The sequence below is a fragment of the Sorex fumeus genome, unplaced genomic scaffold (assembly GCF_029834395.1).
Source record: "Sorex fumeus unplaced genomic scaffold, SorFum_2.1 ptg000011l, whole genome shotgun sequence".
Classification (NCBI taxonomy): domain Eukaryota; kingdom Metazoa; phylum Chordata; class Mammalia; order Eulipotyphla; family Soricidae; genus Sorex; species Sorex fumeus.
In genome coordinates this window covers 3,289,771-3,313,760 of record NW_026606068.1, presented here as the reverse complement: position 1 = coordinate 3,313,760, position 23,990 = coordinate 3,289,771, and the positions used below count along the sequence as shown (strand labels likewise).

General features: G+C 47.3%; 2 protein-coding genes across 2 annotated transcripts; both read left to right on the top strand.

Annotated features, from left to right (window-relative positions):
* The first annotated feature begins 1,765 nt into the window (after positions 1-1,765).
* Positions 1,766-9,922, top strand: LOC130020351 (PRAME family member 12-like). The gene is made up of 4 exons (XM_056110958.1): positions 1,766-1,822; positions 5,413-5,732; positions 7,414-7,977; positions 9,095-9,922. Exons 1-4 carry the CDS (start codon positions 1,811-1,813, stop codon positions 9,729-9,731), a joined length of 1,533 nt encoding a protein of 510 aa, XP_055966933.1. The 5' UTR covers positions 1,766-1,810; the 3' UTR covers positions 9,732-9,922.
* Positions 9,923-15,423: 5,501 nt separating this feature from the next.
* Positions 15,424-20,282, top strand: LOC130020262 (PRAME family member 12-like). Its single transcript, XM_056110875.1, has 3 exons — positions 15,424-15,716; positions 17,193-17,768; positions 19,682-20,282. Exons 1-3 carry the CDS (start codon positions 15,424-15,426, stop codon positions 20,280-20,282), a joined length of 1,470 nt encoding a protein of 489 aa, XP_055966850.1.
* The last annotated feature ends 3,708 nt before the right edge of the window (positions 20,283-23,990 follow it).

The window sequence follows — 23,990 nt, the reverse complement described above, 5'->3', positions numbered from 1 at the left end:
TGAGCTCGTAAGGCATAGACCTCAACAGGCTTCATCTCCATCTAATGTTTAACAGGACCAACATTCCATGCTTTCAAGTCCCCCATTATGTCCTCCTCCTCCTTAATAGAATGCAGGATGGCCTAACAACCTTCCTTAGCGGTTTCAAAGGCCAATTGTCTCCTTACCCTTAACCTGCATTTCAGTGGCTTCCAACAACCTTCCTATGAAGTCTGCATAAGGTTCTGAGACCCTCTGAATAATCTTTGTAAAACTTCCCTTAAATTCCCCATCTGCATCAATCTTCTCCCACGTAGGCAGGGCTGCGTCACAGACTTGAACAAAAACAGCATGAGACAAGGTGACCTGTCTTTTTGGGTCGTGCCATTTTCTTTCACCTATTAACATCTCATAAGTCAATTTAAACCCTGAAATTTGTCGTCCAGTATGGCCTAGGCCCTGAAGTTTTTGCCTTGGCCTCATCACTGGACCACATCCTCCACTGCAAGTACTGAGAAGAGCTTAAACAGTTTAATCAACCATGTGAAAATCCTGGGGTACCCAATGAGCCTTTTCACTCCAGTCTGTAGGTCATTCTATGCAGTACAGAGATGTAGGTCCGTACAAGGCACAGGCCCTTTCGAAATGACTGAATCCATTCTTAACCTGTCATAAGATGGAGGCTGCTTTATTTATTTATTTACTTATTTATTTGCTTTTTGGGTCATACCCGGCGATGCACAGGGGTTACTCCTGGCTTTGCACTCAGGAATTACTCCTGATGTGCTCGAGGGACCATATGCAAAACAAAGTCTTCGGGATTTGAGCTGGCCCTTCCGAAGAAGAGCTTTGACATACTCTGGACAGACATCTCCAAGACGTCTGCCCTTCCTGAATGGCTTAGAAACAGCTGTTTCTCACGATTGATCTAAAAAAGTGACAACACATGGTGATTTTTTTTTCTTTTCATTTCTGTGGACTTGATATCCCTTGTCAACATAAAGCTGTTTCTATTTTGCCATTTTGTTCTTTTTGAAGTGCGTGTGGTGGTGGGGTGGGGGGAAGCCCTCCTAGTGGTGCTGTGGGGATCACACAGTGCTGGGGATCAAACTCAGAACTCCCCACACGTGAAGCATCCCCACTAGCCTTTTGAGCTATCTCCACGCCAACTGGAAGCTGTTTTTATTGATGGGCATTTTGATAACACTGATGTGACCAAGACCCCCATGACATCTCAGAGTGTTCGCTTCTTCGGTGCTATCAGGAGAGATGAGGACTTGCTCCCGATAGTAACTGCCTGTTTTCTTTTCTTTTTATTTTAAATTTTTTTATTAGTGAAACACCATGAGGTACAGTTATAGACTTGCAAATTTTTGTGCTTGGGTTTCAGTTATACAATGATCAAGCACCCATCCCTCCCCCAGTAGTGCCCATCCTCCACCACCACGGGTCCCAGCATCCCTCCCACCCCCCATCCCGCCTGTCCCACCCTGCCTCTGTGGCAGGGCATTCCCCCTTATTCTCTCTCTCTCTCTTCTTTTGGGTACTGTGTTTTGCAAGAGAACTGCCTGTTTTCTGAAAACGGTGGGGAGTGAAGCAATTCGGGAGCCAGAGAATCAGCCCCTCCCACGGGGGGGGGGGCGTCTGGAGGGGAGTCGGGTTTCCTCCCGCTCCCTGGACGAAAGCCAAGCCTGAATCTCGTTTATCTAATGGGATTCTCGGAAGGGGGTGGGGCGACTGGAAAAGCCTAGAAAAGCCTCAGTCTGGGAGAGGAAACGCACTCGGTCTGCAGAGCGCTGGTGGTTCTGGGATTGGATCGCCAAGCCAGGCCATGGCGCTGCAGGTAAGCGCTTCCCCTGGGTGGGGGGCGGCCCATCCTCACCCTGGTGGTCGGTGCCTGCGGGCAGGGCTCGTGCACGGGAACGGAGAGGTCGCACCTCTCTGGTCGGATGAGCAGATCGGGCTTTGCCTGTAAGGGCAGTTTTGCTTTTTGTGTTTCTTCCCTTTTTTTTTGGGGGGGGGGATGGGCCGCGGGGAGCACAGCCAGTGGTGCTCAGGCCTTAGGCCTTGCTCTGCACACAGCGACCACTCCTAACGGGGCTTGGGGTCGCACCCAGCTCTGCCACGTGCAAGACACATATCCTACCTGCTGTACTGCGGCTCAGGCCTCCAAGGCCGTTTTATTTTTTGCTTTTTGGGTCACACCCCAGCGATGCTCTGCACTCAGGAATCATTCCCGGTGGTGCTGGGGGGGGGGAACATATGGGATGCTGGGGATCGAACCCGGGTCGGCTGCCTGCCAGGCAAACGCCCTACCCGCTGTGCTATCGCTCCGGCCCCCTATGATCATATTTTTTTTTTCATGAAAATGTTTTATTTTCATATTTTTTGAGGGGTGGGGGCGGGGAAGCGGGACTGCGCAGGCGCCGTAGGCAGCCGACCAATAGGGAAGCCGCGCGTTCTTGGGGGCAGCCCGCGCCCCGTGATGACGTCAACAAGCCCCGCCCCCTTGCGGGGGCGTTTGTGGGCTTTGCCCCGCGCGCAGCCTGCACCTTTGGAGTTAGGAGCGCCAGGGGGCGATGTGGTCCTGGTGGTGGGCGTGTCGTTGGTGCTAATCTAATATATGTATAGATTTTTAAGATTCCTACAAGTAAACATCTTGTTTATTTACTTATTTTGCTTTTTGGGCTCACACCCAGTGATGCTCAGGGGTCGCTCCTAGCTCTGCACTCAGGAGTTACTCCTGGCAGTGCTTGGGGGGAATCATATGTGATGCTGGGGATAGAACCCCGGTGGGCCACGTGCCTGGCAAGTGCCCTACCCGCTGTACTATGACTTCGGCCTCTCTAGGTTATTTTTTTCATTTGTTACGTTTTGGAGGAAACCCACGCCTGGCAGTGCTTAGGACTTAATCCTGGTTCTGTACTCAGAGATTACTCCTGGCATTGCTCGGGATGGGTGTGCATCATATGGGGTGCCAGGGATCAAACCAGGCCAGCCGCATATAAGGCAAACACCCTATCCACTGTACTGTCACTCTGACTCTATTAATTGAAAAAAATTAATGACTGGGTTTCTGGCATACAATTTGAATTTAAAAAATGGCCGGGGGGGGGGGGGCTTTTTGGGTCACACCCAGCGATGCTCAGGGGTTACTCCTCCTGATTCTGCACTCAAATCACTCCTGGTGATACTCGGGGGACCATATGCGATGATGGGAATCGAACCTGGGTTGGCCCCATGCAAGGCAATGCCCTATCTACTGTGCTATCGCTCCAGCCCCTAAAATTTTTTTTTTTATTTTACTAAAGCACCAGGATTTGAAAAGTTTTTATTGTTTTATTTATTTAATTTTTTAGTTTTTTGCTTTTTGGGTCACACCTGGCAATGCGGAGAGGTTACTCCTGGCTCTGCACTCAGGAATTACTCCTGGCAGTGCTCAGGGGACATATGGGACTTGAACCCGGGTTGGCCGCATGCAAGGCAAACTCCCTACCCGCTGTGCTCTCGCTCCAGCCCCATGTTTTATTTTTAGATGTACTATTATTTTCTTTGTTATCAATGAGCCTATTCAAGCAAGTCTGGTGCTGTAGGCCAGGTATACTCTTGACCCTGCATTACAGCAGTTTTCATTGCCTTTATAGGTTAGCTTATTAAACAGTGTCTTAAAATTTGGTTTTCATTCACATTTTAAATATTGAGTTTGCACACAAGTTTTATGTGCCAGATACATTGTGGTTTAGTGCTTTCTCTAGCTCTATTTTTTGTGTCAGCATGCAATATTTTAAAGAATAGAGTATTCAAATGAATTGTGTTCTTGCTTTTAATACCTTCCAACGTAGTTTTTCTAGTATCTGCAAAGAGGTGTTGCAAGAGAACTGTACAGCTCGGGAATTTCCAGGTTTCATATGGTATTTTTGGTTACCTGACTTATTCAAGTCTGGAAGATTTGAAAGTGAACATTCCTGGCTCCTATTTTAAATATAACTCCTTACCTGGCTGGAGCAATAGCACAGCGGGTAGGGCGTTTGCCTTGAACGCAGCTGCCGGCCGACCTGGGTTCCATTCCTCCACCCCTCTCAGAGAGCCCAGCAAGCTACGAGCATATCTCGCCTGCACGGCAAAGCCTGGCAAGCTACCCGTGACGTATTCCAGATGCCAAACACAGTAACAACAAGTCTCACAATGGAGACGTTACTGGGCCCGCTTCAAATCGATGAACAAGGGGAGGACAGTGCTACATACAGTGCTACCTCTTCACAGCCAGTGGAAGTGTGGGAGCTGAACATTCTTTGTGGAACCCTAAATACAGAGTTCCTATGTTTTAAGAGAAAAAGCATTGGCCAAAGATTTACCCCAAGAAGGATGGGGTCAGCACTCAGGCAGTTGATACTCCAGTGAAACTGAAATCAGGGAAGCAGTGGTGGCAAGAATGACCCAACCTCTTTTCCTCCTCTTTAGAATTCTGAAAGAAATGGAGAGGCTCCTCCTCTGGTGGGGTGGGGGTGCAGGAGAGAGACTAGAGTGTTGTATGTGGTTGGCATGAAAAGGATGATTTCTTTCTTTTTTTTTTTTCCAAACTGAATCACTGTGAGATACAGTTACAAAACTTTCATGTTTGAGTTTCAGTTGTATAATGATCAAACACCCATCCCTCAACCACCATTATCCCCAGTATTAACCCCTCCCCCCCCGCTTCCAACCCTCCTCCTGCCTCTATGGTAGACAATTTCCCCCATACTCTCTCTACTTTTGGGCATTATGGTTTGCAATATTGACACTGAGAGGTTATCATGTTTGGTCCTTTATCTACTTTCGGCACACATCTCCCATCTGGAATGATTTCCTCCAACCATCATTGACTTAGTGATACCTTCTCTATCCCAGCTGCCTTTTCCCCCAGCTCATGAGACAGGCTTCCAGCTATGGAGCAATATTCCTGGCCCTTGTATTTACTGTCCTCGGGTGTTAGTCTTATATAATGTTATTTTTCAGTCTCATTCTGTTATTTTTGTTTTTGGTTTTCTTTTGGGGGGGGGGGTCACACCCAGCGATGCACAAGGCTTACTCCTGGCTCATGCGCTCAGGAATTACTTCTGGCAGTGCTTGGGGGACCATATTGGATGCTGGGAATCGAACCCAGGTCAGCTGCGTGTAAGGCAAATGCCTTACCCGCTGTGCTATTGCTCCAGACCCTCATTCTGGTGTTTTTTTTTTTTTTTTGGCTTTTTGGGTCATACCTGGCGATGCACAGGGGTTACTCCTGGCTCTGCACTCAGGAATTCCTCCTGGCGGTGCTCAGGGGACCATATGGGATGCTGGGAATCGAACCCGGGTCGGCCACGTGCAAGGCAAACGCCCTACCCGCTGTGCTATCACTCCAGCTCCTCATTCTGTTATTTTCGAATGATTCTTTACTGGATGTTTTCACAGCCTCACCGACAGAACAAAAAACGTGGGCTTGAGAACCCCCGCAGCCTCCTGCGCCTGTCCATGGAGAGCCTGCTGAGGGAGGAGGACCGGGTCATCGCCGCTCTGGAACACTTTCCCCAAGAACTCTTCCCACAACTCTTCCTAGAGGCCTATGCGCAGAAATGCAGGGAGATTGTGAAGGCCATGGTGCGTTACTGGCCTTTCCAGTGTCTCCCTGTGGGGTGCCTCATAGAAAACTTGAATCTTCCGAAGACTTTCCGTGGTCTACGGGATGTGTTGGACGGAATTGATATTCTACTCTCTCGAAAGTTTCACTCCAGGTAAGCCAAGTCCAAGAGCCAGTAGGACACTGGGTTTACGGGAGAGACGGCCTGCAGTCAGTGGAGAGGAGGGGATGGGTGTGAGTTACAGAACCCCTGTTAAGCTCCTCACTGCTTGAAGGCCAATTACATGAGAGAGAAAAGTGTTGATGTGAGAAGTGTTTGTTCGGTGATGAGCTACCTGGAAAAAGGGCAGACTCAGATCTCCTCTTTAAAGATCTTTCTCTTGGGCTGGAGCAAATAGCACGGCAGGTAGGGCGTTTGCCTTGCACATGGCCGACCTGGGTTCGATTCCCAGCATCCCATATGGTCCCCCAAGCACCCCCAGGAGTAATTCCTGAGTGCTTGAGCCAGGAGTAACCTCTGTGCAACGCCAGGTGTGACCCCAAAACAAAAAAAAAATTTAAATAAATAAAGATCTTCCTCTCAGAGAGAAGAAAGGTAATCTGTCATAGAGGCAGGCTAAGGGTGGGGGGGAGAGTGATGAGAGGGAAACTGGGGACACAGGTGCTGGGAAATGTACACTGGTAGAGGGATGGGTGTTGGGACACTGTATGACTGAAACCTAATTATGGACAGCTTTGTGAGGGTCTATCTCACAGCTACTTGATAAAAAATTATAAAAACAAATAAATTTGACCAAGGAGGAAAAAAAGAAAAAAAAAATCCTCTCACATTGGGTTTGGAAGCTTAGAGAGGAGAAACTTTATGGCTAAGGCCAGAGCAGGAAGTTCTGTCCTGGGGCTATTCCAGCTGGCATCAGAGGCTGATGGAGCGTTAAAGGATGATGGTCTGTTAGCATGACCAAACCACCATCTTTCTCCAGGGTCTCACAATAACCTTCGAGAGTCTTTCCAGAAGGCTTCCCATTGACTCTGCACAGGATGGGGAAGACTCTTGGTTATAGGAAGCAGGAGTATTTCCAGAGAACCTACTCCCATGTAACTGGATCTAGTTTAACACCAAACACACAGATGAAAACATCTCTTAGGACAGAGGGACAAAAGACCCAAGGGGAAAGGAGCTATAAGAAATTAATTTGTGGGATTCAATCAGCTAATCAGTGGCTGAATAAATAGCAATACTCCTACATTAAAAAAAAAAAAGAAAGAAATTAGTTTGTGGGGCTGGAGCGATAGCACAGCAGGTAGGGCATTTGCCTTGCACACGGCCAGCCCAGTTTCGATTCCCAGCATCCCATATGGTCCCCTGAGCACCACCAGGAGTAATTCCTGAGTGCAAAGCCAGGAGTAACCCCTGTGCATCGCCGGGTGTGACCTAAGAAAAAGCAAAAAATTAAAAAAAAAAAAAAGCAATTTGTGCATAAGGAGTTGGAGTTGTTAATGCTTCAAGGCGGAGTGCTTCTAACGTGAATAAGAGAGCTTAAGGGCTTGATGAGGGGGAGTTCTGGGAAATGACTTTCAGAGCTGTAGGAGAGTTTCCAGTGACTTGTATCTGAAAGGACGCGTTCTTCCCTCTTTGCAGTGACCCCCTAAATATTCCAGTATTAGAGATAAAACAGGATGGGGTGGCAGGGGATAAGACAGCAGCAGGGAAGGAAAAGGATGTGGCAGCAACTGACGATTGGGGTGTGAAGGGAAGCAGAGATGAGACGTGGCTCTCGCAAAACGTCACACAACTGCATGGCCTTACGCATGTCCTCCGATGTCCTTTCCCACAGGAGGTGCAAACTGGAGGTGCTCGATTTGCGTTACACTGCTCAGAAGTTCTGGACTCAGTGGTGTAATAGAGAAGAAACTGATCAAAGCACTTCGAGAGTGAAGATTGATGAAAGTTCCAGGAAGATGCACCCAGCTGCGCCTCTGGAGGTGATCTTAGATTTGTTGCTCATCAATGGTGACACGGATCAGTTGAGCTCCATCATTGTGAAGTGGGCAAGTGGGAGGAAAAAAATCCACCTGTGTATTCGGAAAATGTACTTCGTGGACTCGCCCTTCCACAATCACGACATGGATTTCATTCAGCCTGGCTGTATCCAGGAAGTGGAAGCAACGTTCGTGAATAGGAAGCTCAGCTTCGAAACCTTCTCTCCTCTCGGCCAGATGAAGCGGCTGCAGCGACTGTGTCTTATCGTGATGGGCCTCGAACACATCTGCCCTGGGAATCAGGCCCGGGAGCAGCTCGTCACTGAGCTCTCCTCTCAGCTGCTCAAGCTGCACGACCTGCAGGAGCTCTATGTGGATTCATTTTTCTTCTTCAGAGGCCATCTGGACAAAGTACTCGGGTGAGTGTGTGGGTGTGGGTGTGTGGGTGGGTGTGGGATGGGACATGTGGGGGGAGTATGTCACAGAGGAACTGTAGGGATTTATCCAGGTAGGAGGCCATCAGTGGAGGGGGTGGGGTTGTGCTTATTCCTGAAGCAGGTGAGCGAGAGGACTCCGGAGAAGTGCTCCGTGAAGAGGGCAAACTCGCCCGTTCTGAGCATTTCCAAAGAGCACCTCTGTGCTTACCACTGTAGTCAGGAGTGAGTCTGGCTCAATTAAGCATCTGTGTGCTGCCACTGTGCTCCACTAGCATGCAACATGGACGAATGGAGACGTTACTGGTGCCCACTCGAGCTAATACGACAAGTGATGCTGCTCCAGGTTGATTGTTTTCTTTTTGAGTCACACCCAGCAGTGCTCACAGTTCACTCCTAGCTCTGTCTGTACTCGGGAATTACTCCTTAGCTGTGTTCAGGGGACCATATGGGACACTGGGAATCAAACCCTGCGTCGGCCATGTGCAAGGCAAACACCCTATCCACTTGCTGTCGCTCCAGCCCCTATAACCCGATACTTTAATCTGTGATGCCCACCTCACTTTCGACACTTTCGGTTCTCTGTTGAGTGTTTGATAGCAGATTGCAGTGCTTGGCTTCATTCTAAGCTATTGGAATGTGTTTCTAACTCTTGAGAGATAAGAAAAGGAGTTTTGTGGGAGGAAGGGTTGAGAGGCTCAGGGCTTTCTCCTGACTCTGTGCTTAGGGATCACTCTTGTAGATGCTTGGAGAGGTTATGCACTGGCCATCACACTGTGGCAGTGAATGGTATCAGACTGGGATGGGATTAGTGTGCTGGGGTTGACCATCATAAGACCGACTCAGAACTCCTGAGTTGGGACAAGAACCATAGGACAGAGAGTAGGGCATTTGCCTTGCACACAGCTGACCCGAGTTCAATCCCCAGCATCCCTTATGGTCCCTCGAGCACCGCCAGGAGTAATTCCTGAGTGCAGAGCCAGGAGTAACCCCTGAGCATAGCTGGGTGTGACCCTAAAAGCAAAAAAGACTTGAGTGGGATTTTCCATTTGGGGACCATCTTCACGTACTGTTCTAGAGCAAACTGTTTCTGTCTCCCCAGGTCCCTGACACCCCAGTTGAAAGCCCTGACAATCCTTCACTGTCCGCTTCTCGAACGAGACTTGACCCATCTGTGCCAGTTCCGCAGCCTCCCCCAGCTGAGGGAGCTGAGTCTGAGAGGCACCGACCTGAGCGTGGTTGGGGAGTCCCTCCCAAATATGCTGGAGAGCTGTGCCTCCACCCTGCAGGACCTGGACTTAGGAATATGTAGGCTCCAGGACGTCCACCTGGAGGCCATCCTGCCTGTGCTGAAACTCTGCTCCCAGCTCAAGATCCTGAACCTCCACTGGAACGACGTGTCCATGGCCTTCCTGGTCCAGATGCTGCGCGACCTGGCCGGGCTGCCCCACTTAGTGATGGAGCTGTATCCGCCCCCTCAGGAGAGCTACCGGCCTAACGGCGGCGGCCTCCGGTACGCAGCCTTGGAGGTGGTTTGTGAAGAACTGTTGGAGGTTCTCAGGGACTTAGGGCAGCCCAGGTCCATCATGATCGGCTGCGATCTCTGTTCCTACTGTAGCACGATTATCTTCAACAGCGGCCAGCCCATGTTAAGCCCCGCCTGCTGCAGAAGCGTTCAGATTCGGAAGATTTCACATTGGAACTCTGAGGACAAGGGAGTGACTATTTTGGGGTTTTAGGGATCAGGTCTGTGGATTCAGAGGTGGTCCGTGTGACAGTAAAAATGAATAGTGGGGACTGTTGAGTGATTTATAGTGGGCGTATGATGGGGGGCTTTGGAGACTTGTAGCTGCAAAATCTGTATTACCGAGACATTTGCACCTGGGATATACCTGTACGTTCGTTGTTCATATAGACAGTGTTAAAGTTGGCTGGGGGGAGGGTGGGGGGGAGCCTTGGAGTGATTGTACAGCTGGGGGGGCATTTGCCTTCCATGCAGCTGAGCTGGGTTGATCCCTCTTTGATCCAAAACACCATAAATAAATAAATAAATAAAAAGATGGCTCGAGATTCAAAGAACTCTGGGTGACTCAGCAGTACAGCACGTCTCTCACGTGGAGGTCCCGGGTTCTAACCCTGACATTGCAGAAACTGAAATACATTTAAGGGACCTCGATGTAGACCTGTCTTTCTCTGCATGGTTAGTCACCTGCTTGCTCCCCACTCCATTCGAATCCCAGATACTGGTAAGACCAGGGAGACGAGTTTCCATGATGATGAACCAGCTGCTGCATGAGCTTTGGTCTCAGGATCTGTGGATTCTCATTCCCTCTCACCCCCACCCTGCGGTTATCTCCAAGAGGCACCACCCCCTCCTCTTATTTGTCTGGCTTCAGAGGGTTATAATACAATATTTATGCTCCTTGAGCCCTGTGGGAAGGGCTCTGGCAAGGCCCACCTTAGGTGTCAGGGCCCTGGGCACCAGCATTCCTCTGGCTGTCCAAGGTGAATTCTTGAGTCCGATTCTGCCTTGTTTGTCCAGACCGGCGCTTTATGAGACAAAGCAGAGCCTGGCTCTCAAAGGAATGCCCCTATGCCATATTCACTGGACTATGATCTCAAGCACCATGTATGTCGTGAGTGGGTAGAACACGGAACAGTTCATGTGTAGTAAAGTCATTAAGATTCCTTAAGGGGCTGGAGCGATAGCACAGCGGGTAGGGCATTTGTCTTGCACGCAGCAGACCTGGATTCAATCCCCAGCATCCCATATGGTCCCCCAAGTACCACCAGGAGTAATTGCTGAATGCAGAGCCAGGAGTAAGCCTTGAACATCTCTGGGTGTGACCCAAAAAGGAAAAAAAAATTTTTTTAAAAAAATTTTTATTAGTGAAACACCTTGAGGTACAGTTGTAGACTTATAAATTTTTGTGCTTGGGTTTTAGTTATACATTGATCAAGTACCCATCCCTCCACCAGTGCCTATTCCACTACCACTGATCCCACTATCCCCCCCAACCCCTCCCCCCCCCAATCCCACCCTGCCTCTGTGGCAGGGCATTCCCTTTTACTCTCTTTTTGGGTGCTGTGGTTTGCAAAAGAGGCATTGAGTGGCAATCATGTTCGGTCTATAGTTTCAGCATGCATCTCCCATCCTGGAAGGATCCTCCCAACACCCTTTTTTTTGGTGCTCCCTTCTCTCTCTGAGCTGCCTTTTCCCCTAGCATGTGCGGCTGACCTCCAAGCCATGGAATAAACCTGATACTTACCTCGGCTGTTCTTGGGTGTTATTTTGTTACTTTATGTTCCCCAGATGAATGCAATCTAAGAAAAAAATATATTAAAAAAAATTCGTTAAGAAAATTTCTAACTATAACACATAGAGCATTCATTTATCTTTTTATCTTTGTTTTGCATTTATGCTTGTTTTTGTATTTTGAAGTTGTGGTTATTTGGACCACTGCTGCAGTACTTGTAGAGGTCAGATCAAACTCTGAGCTCCCGTGTACAAAACCCTGAGGCACATTTAAAAAGAACTTGTATGATAGTGGTGGAAGATTCCAGCATGGCCACTTGCAGCTGGGGAACACCCAGTCCACCCGCATCACTGCAGACTCCAGTGTTTGGGACATGGGGAGCTGTCCCAGGCTCCAGGAGAGAACAAGTTTGTTCGTTATCTGGCCTCAAGGATTGAGAAATGAGCACCAAAAGTCATGAGTAGGAGCAGATGGACTTCCGCGCTCAAGAACAGAGAGAAACGGGTCGGAAAGATGGCAAAGTGGATAGAGAACTTGCCTTGTACACCTCGCTGGGTTCAATCTTTGACATTTCGTAAGGTTTCTCTGAGCCGGTTCATTTATTCATGAATGAATCCTGAGTGCAGTACCAGGAGTAACACCTGAGAGGTGTACTCTCACCCACAACAAAGGGCCCTAGAGATAGTACAGTGAGTACTGTCTTTAACGTGTGCACACACACAACGTGTACTGTCTTTAACCTTGCACACACCAGTGTGGAGTTTGAGGCCCCAGCATTGTATATGGTGTCCCACGCACCTTGAAGAGCAATTCCTGAGTGCAGAGTCAGGAGTAACCATCAAGTGTAGCCCAAAACACAAAAAAACAAAACAGATAAATTTGGGTTGGAGATATAGTAGAGTGGGTGAGGAGTTTGCCTGGCATGCTGCTGACCTGGGTTCAATTCCCGGCACCTCATATGGTCCCCTGAGCACCTCCAAGAGTGGAGTAGAGTCAGGAGTAAGTTCTGAGTATCGCTAGGTTGTCCCCTCAAAAACAAAAAACAATCCGCCCCCCCAAGAAACCCAGATAGAAACAGTCCTTTCCCTTTATTTATGGTTTGTAGTTTGGTGGTACTGGGATTTGAACTCGGCTCCTCACCCATGCAAGACAAGTACTCTATCAGTGGTGGGAGCAGATTGCAGGCAAAGCTCTTAGGATCTCTCCGTCTCCCTTAGATTATTCTTTGAAGGTTTTTATTCTGGACGTTTGCTTTGCCATCTTCCTACCTTGGCCTGGAGCAATAGCACAGCGTGTAGGGTGTTTGCCTTGCACGCGGCGACCCAGGTTTGATTCCTCTGCCCCTCTCAGAAAGCCCAGCAAGCTACTGAGAGCGTCTCGCCCACATGGCAAAGCCTGGCAAGCTACCCGTGACGTATTCGATATGCCAAAAACAGTAACAACAAGTCTCACAATTTGTTATGAGACGTTACTGGTGCCTGCTCGAGCAAATCGATGAACAACGGGAGGACAGTGCTACGGTACTTCCTACCTTACTATACATACTTTTTGCATGAAATTGGGTAGAACTGAATTATACTACATAGACATGCATGCGGCCAATCTGTGTTCAACACCCAGAACCGGATATGGTCCTCTGAACACTGCCAGAAGGAAATTCTGAGCACTACTGGATGGGGCCCCCAAATAAGCAAACCAACAAACCAGAATGATAGCCTGAGAATTAGTGTTATATAGAAACCTGTAGTTGGCACCAGGTGGAATCGGGGAGAGATAGTCACGGAGAAGGCTGAGGGGTGAGGGTGTTCTTCCTTTCTTTGGGCTCTGAGACTTTAAAAGATTCTTTGTGTTCTCCAGCTCAGAGTGGGAGATATACTCGAATATGTCAGATGTTAACACCCACTGAGATTCTGTGAGAGAAAGTATTGGTTTCAGAGGTCACACTCTATCCGGAGAAAAAAAGGGGCTTTTCTTCAAAGGCGCCTGAAGACACGTATCGAGCAGAATCTTCATGTGCAAAGAGCTGCTGAATTTTGAGAAGTTGCATTGATCTCAACTGGCATGTCTGGTTGAATTCATCTGTAAAATGTACTTGGAATGAGGTCAGTGGGGCTCTCCTCAAGGTCAGAACGTCCCTGGAAATCAATCAGGAGGTGATGAGCCTCCTCTGTGGGATGAAGCAAGTCCTTCAGTGAAGATGTCGCTCCAGAAAATACGGAATAATTAACTGGGCTATGAGCTTAGATGGCAGCAGTGATAGAATGTGGGTGTGGCTGTTGCAACTACCCAAAGAATGGGATTGGGGGTGGGGAGGTCGCCTGCCTCAGGGGTTACTCTTGAACCCAAGGTCAACTTTAATTTCTGAACATCAGTAGGTGTGTCTCAAACAATCCTCCCCACAAAAGAGTGGCCTCTTAGGCCAGTTCCCTTTTAATTTCTATGCTCTGCACATAGAAACTTTTTCTTTTGTCTTTTTAAGGTTTTGGGGGCCACGCCTGGCAATACTCAGGGGATACTCCTGGCTCTGCACGTAGGAATCACTCCTGGCAGGTATTTGGGGAACCATATGGACTGCTGGGGATAAAATCTGGGTCAGCCACATGCAAGGCAAGCACTCTATTCGCTTTATGATCTTCCTGATCCCTACAAATAGAAACTCTTAAAAAATATATATATTGAATCACCATGTTACAAAGCTGTTGATGTTTGGGTTTCTTTTCTTTTCTTTTTTCTTTTTTTTTCCCCGGCTTTTTTTTAGGTCACATCTGGCGATGCACAGGGGTTACTCCTGGCTCTGCACTCAGGAATTACTCCTGGCGGTGCACGGGGGTGGGGGTGGGGGGCGCAGGGGAGACCATGAGACCATGTGAATGCTGGGAATCGTATTGAACCCCGATTGGTCTCGTGCAAAGCAAACACCCTACCGGCTGTGCTATCACTATAGCCCCATGATGTTTGGGTTTCATTCATACAATCTTCCAACACCTTCACCAGTGTAAGTTTTCACCACCAATGTCCCCAGTATCCCTCCAGCCCGCATCCCAGACACCCTGCCGCCCAGTCTGCCTCTATGGCATTTATTTCGATTGCTTGGAAATGATATTTTCTGTGAAACTGTTTCAACAATGGAATATATCCATGTGGTTGTGTACAAAGACTCCTTCCCACAGGCCACAGTATTTTATTTACTATTTTCTTTGATAATATCAAGAAGAGATAAACTATTCCCTTTTTCACCCCAGGGTAGTGCCTACCTTTATTAGCAAAATTCAGCTATGCCTTAGGCGATGCAGTTCATGGACCTTTGATTGCCCCTCCTTTTCTTTTCTTCTCTGAATTAACATTTGATCCAAGCAACTAATCTGGTCAAAGGAAAGGATCTAATCTCTTGGGATTCAGGTACCCACCCTACTCTCCCTTTTTCCTTATTGGAGGAAAGCACTTGTGAAAAGAAGATGGGATTAGCAAGGTCTATAAAAGCACCAGGCTTCTAAGAAGAGATGCAGAACTTTACCATCCTCAAGTCTTAACTACAGGAGCTCCAGGAGGTGTAAGACGGGTCCACCATGTCTGAGTTGGTAAGTTAGCTATGGAGCTAATAATAAGCACAGGTAACTCATGGTCAGCATTGTGTGGGTAGGGTGATATTGATCTTTTGGAAAAACTAGGAAAATGATCTGGGTCATTTTTCTTAACAGGTTTTTCAGAGACATTCTCAGAGAATAGATTACAGATTTGGGTTTTGTCTCCAAGGGTTGTCTTATATTCACCTCAAATTAATTGATTTTTTTCCTGAGTTGCATCATTTTTATGTGTATAGATACATCCATACCTTTTCAAAGTAGAATGTTTAAAATAAAAAGCATGTAACTTCTGGGGAGTTCTGATTCCTGTGTCCTGTGCCCCTCATTTACAGTTTCATAAGTTCTTTCTGATTTTCTAGTATCATTGTTTTTTAACAAAAGCTTATTCAGGTTATAGAACATTATTTAGGATATAGTCCTCACTCTAGTTTGCAATGTTTGTAAGGATATATTGGTCTGGACGGTGAAGAAGCCCATGCCTGGCATGTGTGAGGCCCTGGGTTGCACTCTTAGCAACACAAAACGAGAAAAGGAAATGGCACCTTGTCACCTGGATTTTTCCACAGGTTTGCCTTAGTAGAAGAGCAAGAATGGGGAACTCATTACAAGTCCGTCTCCTGGACCTGGCAAGTTGGAGCCTGCTGAAGCACCAAGATTTGGCCATCGCCTCTCTGGAAACCCTTCCCACAGAGCTCTTCCCACAACTCTTCCTGGATGCCTTCCAACTCAAATGCACAGAGACGCTGAGGGCCATGGGGCAGGTCTGGCCCTTCCCCACTCTCCCACTGGGGAGGCTGTTACATGAAATTCTTCCTTGTATGAAGAGTTTAGAAGCAGTGATGGAGGGAATTGATGTGCTGCTTGCTCAGGAGGTTCACTCCAGGTAAGGTTCTGGACATCCTGGAAGGGTGACAGGCATCCTGGAAGAGAGAGTGGGTCAGGGAGAGAAGGGGCCAGTAGGTGGATCAGACACGTCTGATACCAATGGAAAACTGAGTGTGCTCTTGCACTGGCGTCTCCCATGGGGAGAAGCCTTCTAGAAGCAAAGCGTAGCCCATCTTAGGAGACTGTGTCTGAAGGAACCTGTTCCTCTCGTCTTCCTATAAGTCCTTAAACAAACTAGAAGTAGAGGATGGAATGGAAATGACAGTGGGGAAAAAGTCAGAAAAGAGGGTGGACGAGAACAGATGACTGGTTAAAGAAACTTTGGTACATTTACACAATGGAGTACTATGTAGCTGTTAGAAAAGATGAAGTTATGAAATTTACATACAAGTGGTACTACATGGAAAGTATCATGTTAAGTGAAATGAGTCAGAAAGAGTGGGATAGACACAGAAAGATTGCATTCATCTGGGGAACACAAAGCAACAAAACGGGACACTAACACCCAGGAATGGCTGAGATTAGTACCAGGAATTTTGCTCCATGACTTGAAGGCCAGCCACATGTGCTAGGTGAAAAGGAAGCTCAGATAGAGAAGAGAGCACCAAATAAAGGGTGTTGCGACACTCTCCCAGGGTGGGAGAAGCATGCTAAAAGTAGTCTATAGAGCAAACATGATTGCCACTCAAGGCCTCTCTTGCAAAACACAGTACCCAAAAGAAGAGAGAGAGAACAAGGGGTAATACCCTGCCACAGAGGCAGGGTGGGACGGGGGGGGGGGGGGTGGAGGGGGGCGGGTTGCTGGGACCCGTGGTGGTGGAGGATGGGCACTGGTGGAGGGATGGGTACTTGATCATTGTATAACTGAAACCCAAGCACAAAAGTTTATAAGTCTATAACTGTACCTCATGGTGTTTCACTAATAAAAAAATAAAAAATAAATAAAAAAAAGAAAAGAGGGTGGAGAAAGCTGGTGTGGGGGATGTAAAGAAGCAGAGAGGGGTATTGGTCCTTGCAAAACTCAGAACCTGGGAGAGCCCTGTATATGTCCAATAGTCAAGTTCCTCTAGCTCTTTATTTAGGACTCCGGTCTCTTTACTGATATTCTGTCTAGTTGATCTGTCTAGTGGTGAAAGATGAGTGTGGAAATCTCCCAAGGGCAATGGAAATAAAGTAATGGAAATAGAGTATGATCAATTTGTATGTTAAAAAAAAAATCAGGGACTGGAGAGATAGCACAGCGGGTAGGGCGTTTGCCTTGCACGCGGCCAACCCGGGTTCGATTCCCAGCATCCCATATGGTCCCCTGAGCACCGCCGGGAGTAACTCCTGAGTGCAGAGCCAGGAGTATCCCCTGTGCATCACCAGGTGTGACCCAAAAAGCAAATAAATAAATAAATAAAATAAAAAACTAAAAATAAATAAATCAGAATTTGGTCCTAACTGTAGGAACTTTAACATCATTTTCCCACAGGAGGTGCAAGCTGCAGGTGCTGGATTTAGGTCCTATTGGTGATCAGTTCTGGTATCAATGGTGTGGTACCCCTGTTAGATGGAGCTCAAAGGGGAAGGCACCACGGCCTGTAGAAAGTGCCAGAAAAGGACACACCTCTGCTCGCCTGGAGGTGGTCATAGATCTTACAGTCTCCATAGCTCCCCTCCCGAAATTAACAGCCTACATGCTTAACTGGGTGAAGGAGAGAAAAGATGTTCATCTGTGCTGTAGAAAGATAACGTTTTTGCATAATTCCTTCATCGACATGTGCCTGAACACTGTTAAACTGAGCTGTGTCCAAGAAGTAGAAGCAAATTTGTACTGGAAAACGTCCACCCTGGAACTGTTTGCGCCTATCCTGGATCAGACAAAGAACCTGCAGAGACTAATAATTTTATGTACTGAGGTACCTCGCCACATCTGGCCTTCGATGCTGAAGGGTGAATCGTGGTTTGTGACCCTGTTGTCTACTCAGTTATTCCAGCTGCACAGCCTTCGAGAGCTCTATCTGGAGTCAGCCACCTTCCTCAAAGGACATCTGGACCAGGTGCTCAGGTAAGAGTTGCAGTCATGCTCTAGAGGCTTTGGAAAGGGAGCTTGAGAAGGAAAGTATCTAGGAATGGTGTTTTGTAAATACCAAAGTGCTAGTTGCCAAGATGATTTAGAGAATTGCTAAATAACCAGGGAACACCTACTCTTAGTATTCCCTAAGAGCAACTCTGCGCTCCCCTCTGGGGACAGGAACGATCCAGGCTCAAACACCCATCTCTCTGTGGACTGCTCTGGTCATATGTCAATACATAGGGAATGTCTGACTGGACAGTGGGAGGGGAGGTCACTCAAAACTAGTAAGGGCTGCTGTGGGTCTGATGAGTGTGTGGGAGCCTGTGGTCAGTGGAGTTCTGTGGGGAGATGTTGGGGTTCTGGCTCAGGATCATTAACTTTTCTTGTCTCCCTCTCCAGTCTCAAGTTTGTGTCATCTAGGATTATATATATATATATATATATATATATATATATATATAAATTCTTTTCCTTTTCTTTCTTTGGGCTGGAGCGATAGCACAGTGGGTAGGGCATTTGCCTTGCATGCAGCCAACATGGCCGACCCGAGTTCGATTCCTCTGGCCCTCTCGGAGAGCCTGGCAAGCTACCGAGAGTATCTTGCCCACACGGCAAAGCCTGGCAAGCTACCTGTGATGTATTCAATATGTCAAACACAGTAACAATAAAGTCTCACGATGGAGACATTACTGGGCCCGCTCGAGAAAATCGATAAACAACGGGAGGACAGTGATTCTTTTCTTTGCTTTTTAGGTCACACCCAGCGATGCTCAGGGGTAACTCCTGGCTCTGCACTCAGGAATTACTCCTGGCAGATTGAACCAGGGTCAGCCATATGCAAATGTCCTACCCACTATACTACTGTTCTAGAACAGTTTTTAAATTTTTATTTTCTTGAATCACCGTGAGATACAGTTACAAGCTTTCATGTTACAATCATACAATTGTTCTAGAACATTTTAAACCATTTACCAGATGCATGAATCTGGTACAAATTAAGGCCCTTCATAACATCCTTGCTTTGGTCTCTGCCATTTTTCTATTTTCCATAACATCATTAGTCAGCCCTTTCTGTCACTTAAGTGCTCTGGAATTTTTTTTTTATTTTTATATTTTCAGAGGTTACTCCTAGCTTTAAGCCGAGGAATTACTCCTTGTGGTGCTCGGGGAAACATATGGGATGCTGGGGATTGAACTCAGGTTGGCTGCATGCAAGGCAATAGTACCCACTGTACTATCGCTCCGGCCCGATTCTATATTTCTTATTTTGTTATTTGTTTATTGCTTTTTTGGGGTTCAATGCAGTGTTACTCAGGATTTACTCCTGGCACTGCACTCAAGAGACCCTGGTGGGTCTCAAGGATTATATGAGTTGTGGGGAATTGACCCCAGGTTGGCTGCATGCAAGGCAAATACCCTACTTGCTCCTGCCCAAGATTATATTTTTCAATGTGTTCTTTATCTGGACACACCATGAGCTCCTGAGTGTTGTTGATTGAAAAGCACCGCTCACAGGGACTTACATGTCATCTAGCCAGTCACGGTTGAGCACATTTAGTTTTATCTTCCTATGTCACAATCCATGATGATCGCTTGATTGAGACACTGTGTCTTGTTCTCCACCGAGGAATTGGTTAAATATGCCATTTCTTGCTTCCTCCCAGAAAGTTAGTGGGGTATGTGTGCTCCTCTGAGCCTTAAAAGAGTTTATGAGAGTTTGTGAAATTGACAAGCAACACTGTTGAAGGCAACACATTGCCCCTTCAAGCGAAAGCGGGTCCCTCTGGGCTGGCCTCCCTAAGAACATCAGATTCTGATGGATCTTATAGGATCAGTCTTCTCTCTCGAGATCCATCTCCATGCACAACCCTATTCTTCAGGGGTAACTCTTTGTGTCTTCCCAGGTGCCCGAGGACCCCTTTGGAGACCTTGTCCCTCACAGGGTGTCCACTTCTAGAGCAAGACTTGACCCATCTGGGCCAGTGCCCCAACCTCACCCAACTGAAGGAGTTGAGTCTGAGAGGCACCCTCTTAAGCCGGGTGAGGGATCACCTGCGTTTGCTGCTAGAGAACTGTGCGTCCACCCTGCAGGATCTGGACTTAGGGATGTGTGGGCTCCAGGACTCCCACCTAGAGGCCATCCTGCCTGCGCTGACACTCTGCTCTCAACTCAGGATCCTAAAACTCTTTGGGAACCGCGTGTCCAGGGCCGTCCTGGTCCAGATGTTGCGCCACCTGGCCGGGCTGCCCCACTTAACGCTGGAGGTCTATCCGGCCCCGCAGGAGAGCTACAGTGCTCCAAAGAGGCTCCACCAAAAGACCTTTGATCTGCTTTGTGCCAGGCTGAGGGCGGTTCTCAGGGACCTTGGAAAGCCCAGGGTGATCTTGGTGAGCACTGAGCCCTGTTCTCTGCATGGAAAGGCTCTTCTTTATAACTTTGAGCCCACGATGTCCTCTTATCCCTGCTGCCATTATCAGACTCAAAAGATTTCATTTCTGAATTGAGAAAGAGAAAAGAGCTACCTGGTGTCTATACAGGGACACAGACCGGTGGTGTGAAGGGAGATTCATGAAATGGTCAAAGCCAGGATATGCAGCTGGTATCTTCGTGGGCAGTATTGGTACTGTAACAATGGGGTTTCCAAGAACTTGTCTCTAGAGCCAGGCGTAACTTTGGAATTATTGAGCTATTTCATTCTTTGGGCTATATATGAGAGTGAGGGTTCTTAGTGTAGAATGTTTTATAGGGAGTCAAATGACGAGATCAGGGTCTGGGGTTGGGACTCAGCAGAGCACACACCTTACATCCGAAGCCCAGTGTTCCATCCTTAACAATAAGCACTACACTGTAGCACTGTCGTCCCATTGTTCATCTATTTGCTTGAGTGGGCACCAGTAACATCTGGTGAGACTTGTTTCTGTTTTTGGCATTTGAAATACACCACTGGGACCTTGCCAGGCTCTGCTGTGCAGGCAGAATACTCTCGATAGCTTGCCGGGGTCTCTGAGAGGGACGGAGGGAGGAATCAAATCCGGGTTGGCCGCATGCAAGGCAAACACCCTACCCGCTGTGCTACTGCTCCAGCCCAAATATGATATATTAATAGCAAATCAACATTCTTGAAGCAGTCCCTTCATTGAGATACTAGTCGCTCCACAAAATTTCCAGAGCTTCTTTAACTTACATTGCTTCTCACATCTTTAAAATATGCTACAAACACTGTCCCAATTTAGAAGGTATTCATCTTATATGTCCGAAATTTTTATGTTTTGTGTGTGTGTGACAGTATAATGTAGACATGCTCAGTATCTGTTGAGTGATCTCCAAGGCTGAACCAAATGTTTGGTTAATCACTACTAGCAATAAAATTGTTCATGTTGAAACTACCAATGAATCCTCATGACATTTTACTTTTGTTTTGTTTTGCTTTGTTTTGGGACCACACCAAGCCATGCTTAGGGCTTATTCCTGGCTCTGCAATCAAGAATAACTACTAGTGGTGCTTGGGAAACCATACCGGATTCTGGGGCTTGAACCCGAGACAGCTGCATGCAAGCAAATGCCCTACCCACTCACTGTACTATCATCCTGGCACCTCTTCTACATTTCTTAGAAGTGTATACTAGAAACTGGAGAAAAGAATAATCTTTCTCAGATTTCTAAAAGTTCAAGAGTTCATTAAGATTCCATCTATTACATTCACATTAATCTTCTGGGTTAGTCATGGAAATGACCCATATGGGCTTGTTATCATTCTTCAGTCTTCTCTTGAGTTTTGGTAACCTATTTAATAAAATGAAGGTTCTAATACCTACTTGACAGGCTTACAGTGAGGACTTAATGTTCTATGGAATTACTAAGTCTGGATACTAAATATTCTAAAGATTCAGATATTATTTTTCCCTACCATAAAGAATAAAGCAGAGTAAAGGGAAAGAAATGTGGGTATCATTTTATGCAGGAACGCTAGAGAAGGCCTAAGAAGGTGACATTTAGTAGGTAATAAAACAGCCACACAGAGATCTGGAAGCCACGCAGGGAGATCTGCACAGAACTTGGCAAAGTTAGGCAAAACTTCGGCAAAACGATAAGATGATGAGTAAGGAACCATCTGAGCAAGGGTCTGAGCAGTAATACAGAGGTTCAAATGCTCATCTCACTTCCTGTTGCCCTGGTTTGAATCCCCACACTCCCTACGATCCCCTTTATTCGGCCAGGGTTCTCGCCAATAGTCCAGGGGGTGGGGCACTCAGTTGCACGTGACCAAGCTAGGTTTGATTCCTGGCATTCCATATGGTTTCCAGAGCACTGTCATGAGTAATTCTTTTTTTCTTTTTGAGCCAAACCTGGTGTTGCTCAGGGTTTACTCCTGGCTCTGCACTCAGGGATCACTCTCTGAGAGCCCAGAGGACCATTTTGGGTGCTGGGGATCGAAACTGGGTCAGCTACAGTCATTACCCATTGTGCTATTACTCTGTCCCAAAATACTGTCTTTCCTTCCCAGTCCATTGGCCGTGTTGATCTCACTTTCCAGGGAGGAAACACCCTCAGCCAGGGAGGGACCAAAGGGCAGACCCTCCCTGCCCTCAGGGGTGCCTTTGTCTTCTCTTCAGAAATGCCCCTTTCACTTCCAATCCCACCAAGAGCTCCCATCCCCTCAAAAAATAATCTTATATAACTTTGGTTAGGGCTCTCCTGGGATCTGATTAGGAACAATCAGCTCTGTGCTACACGAGGTGCCCTAGAATCCCAGCCTCCAGTCTCTGGGGTTCGGATCAGACTCTCCACCAGGAAACCAGCCACATCCTTAGTGGCACCATTTCTCCTTATTGGGTTTAGGAACTGCTGTTTCCCAACATTATCTTAAGCGACAACTTGATAAATGGCATTGCCCCCTTCTATTTAGTTTGGGTTAACATCCCTGTATCAAGGAAGCTGTGGGTTTTTTTTTTTCCCCTCATTGGTTTGGTTTTTTGGCAGGGAGCACTTCCAGCAGTGCTCTAGGGAAACATATGGTACTGGAGATTGTAATTCTAGAAAAAGCACAGGAGCAAGTCATAGAAACCAATATTTTATTAGCCAAGAGATAGAAGTAGGCGGGCTGGAGCGATAGTACAGGGGGGTAGGGTGTTTGCCTTGCATGCAGCCGACCTGGGTTCGATTCGCAGCATCCCACATGGGCCCTCCGAGCACCGCCAGGAATGATTCCTGAGTGCAGAGCCAGGAGTAACCCCTGTGCATTGCCGGGTGTAACCCCCCCACAAAAAAAGAAAAGAAATAGAAGTAGGGAAGGATGTCCACCAAGATGGGCTAGAAAACGGTTAAAAGAAGAAATTGGGGTGGGGGTGAGGGAATTCCAATTTTATGCCCAGCAGAGTATATGCCCAGTAGAATAGCAGACAATTGACATACATATTCTAGTAGTTTTTCAGGAAACTCATAGCCATTCTAGTAGTTTTTCAGGAAACTCATAGCCGTTCATGAGCAAGCATGTGCAAATCAGGACCATATAGAGAAGATATGTCACAGATACAGAAAATGGCAGAGAAATGTCACCAATAAGTTATATAGTTTGACAACAGAGAAGAAGGAACTAGAGGTTGAATAAGAATTTACTGTGTCATCCCCGCCATCTGGTACTGTCTGGCCAGGGGTCTGGGACCCTTATCCAGACCAAAGTGTTTTTATTTTGTTGGACACGGTTGGTGCCCAACCAGACTGTTAGGATGAGCCTTTGGAGACTGACCCACAAACAGGCAGGAGCACAGGCCCCATGAAAAACGGGCGAGTCATGACTCGTATGTCCGGACTGGTTTGGAAAGGGTTAACATCTCTTCCTTTGGCTGCCTTTTAGCTTTTAGTGTTACATAGAGCAATCTTCCCTCTCTCACAGATACCTAACCCCGCTCTCTCCTCCCTTGACCATCTGCTAGAGAAGGACATCTGGGCTGAAAACTCAGCCTTGGCAAATAGTTTCATAACCCAAACATCAGAAGCCACCCTGACACGGGCGTGGGGCGGGCAACCACTGCGACATCCTGGAACATGTCCAGATGACCAATCTGTAACTTTTTGTACTGTCTGAAATTATGTTTTCATTTGAGTCACGAAACTTGCATTTTTACTAACGGTTTGGCTTTGAATTTGTAAGCGTGGGCTATGATGTAATCACTGCCTATGTAACTTGCAGCATCTCCCTTGCTCGGGTCTTG

What these genes read in the sequence shown, in the direction of transcription:
- LOC130020351 (XM_056110958.1), top strand. An exon ending in TCTCGAAAGTTTCACTCCAG is followed by an intron (nt 5,733 to 7,413) that starts GTAAGCCAAGTC and finishes CCTTTCCCACAG; the next exon opens with GAGGTGCAAACTGGAGGTGC. An exon ending in CATCTGGACAAAGTACTCGG is followed by an intron (nt 7,978 to 9,094) that starts GTGAGTGTGTGG and finishes CTGTCTCCCCAG; the next exon opens with GTCCCTGACACCCCAGTTGA.
- LOC130020262 (XM_056110875.1), top strand. Translation starts at nt 15,424, where the DNA reads ATGGGGAACTCATTACAAGTCCGTCTCCTGGACCTGGCAAGTTGGAGC. An exon ending in GCTCAGGAGGTTCACTCCAG is followed by an intron (nt 15,717 to 17,192) that starts GTAAGGTTCTGG and finishes ATTTTCCCACAG; the next exon opens with GAGGTGCAAGCTGCAGGTGC. An exon ending in CATCTGGACCAGGTGCTCAG is followed by an intron (nt 17,769 to 19,681) that starts GTAAGAGTTGCA and finishes GTGTCTTCCCAG; the next exon opens with GTGCCCGAGGACCCCTTTGG.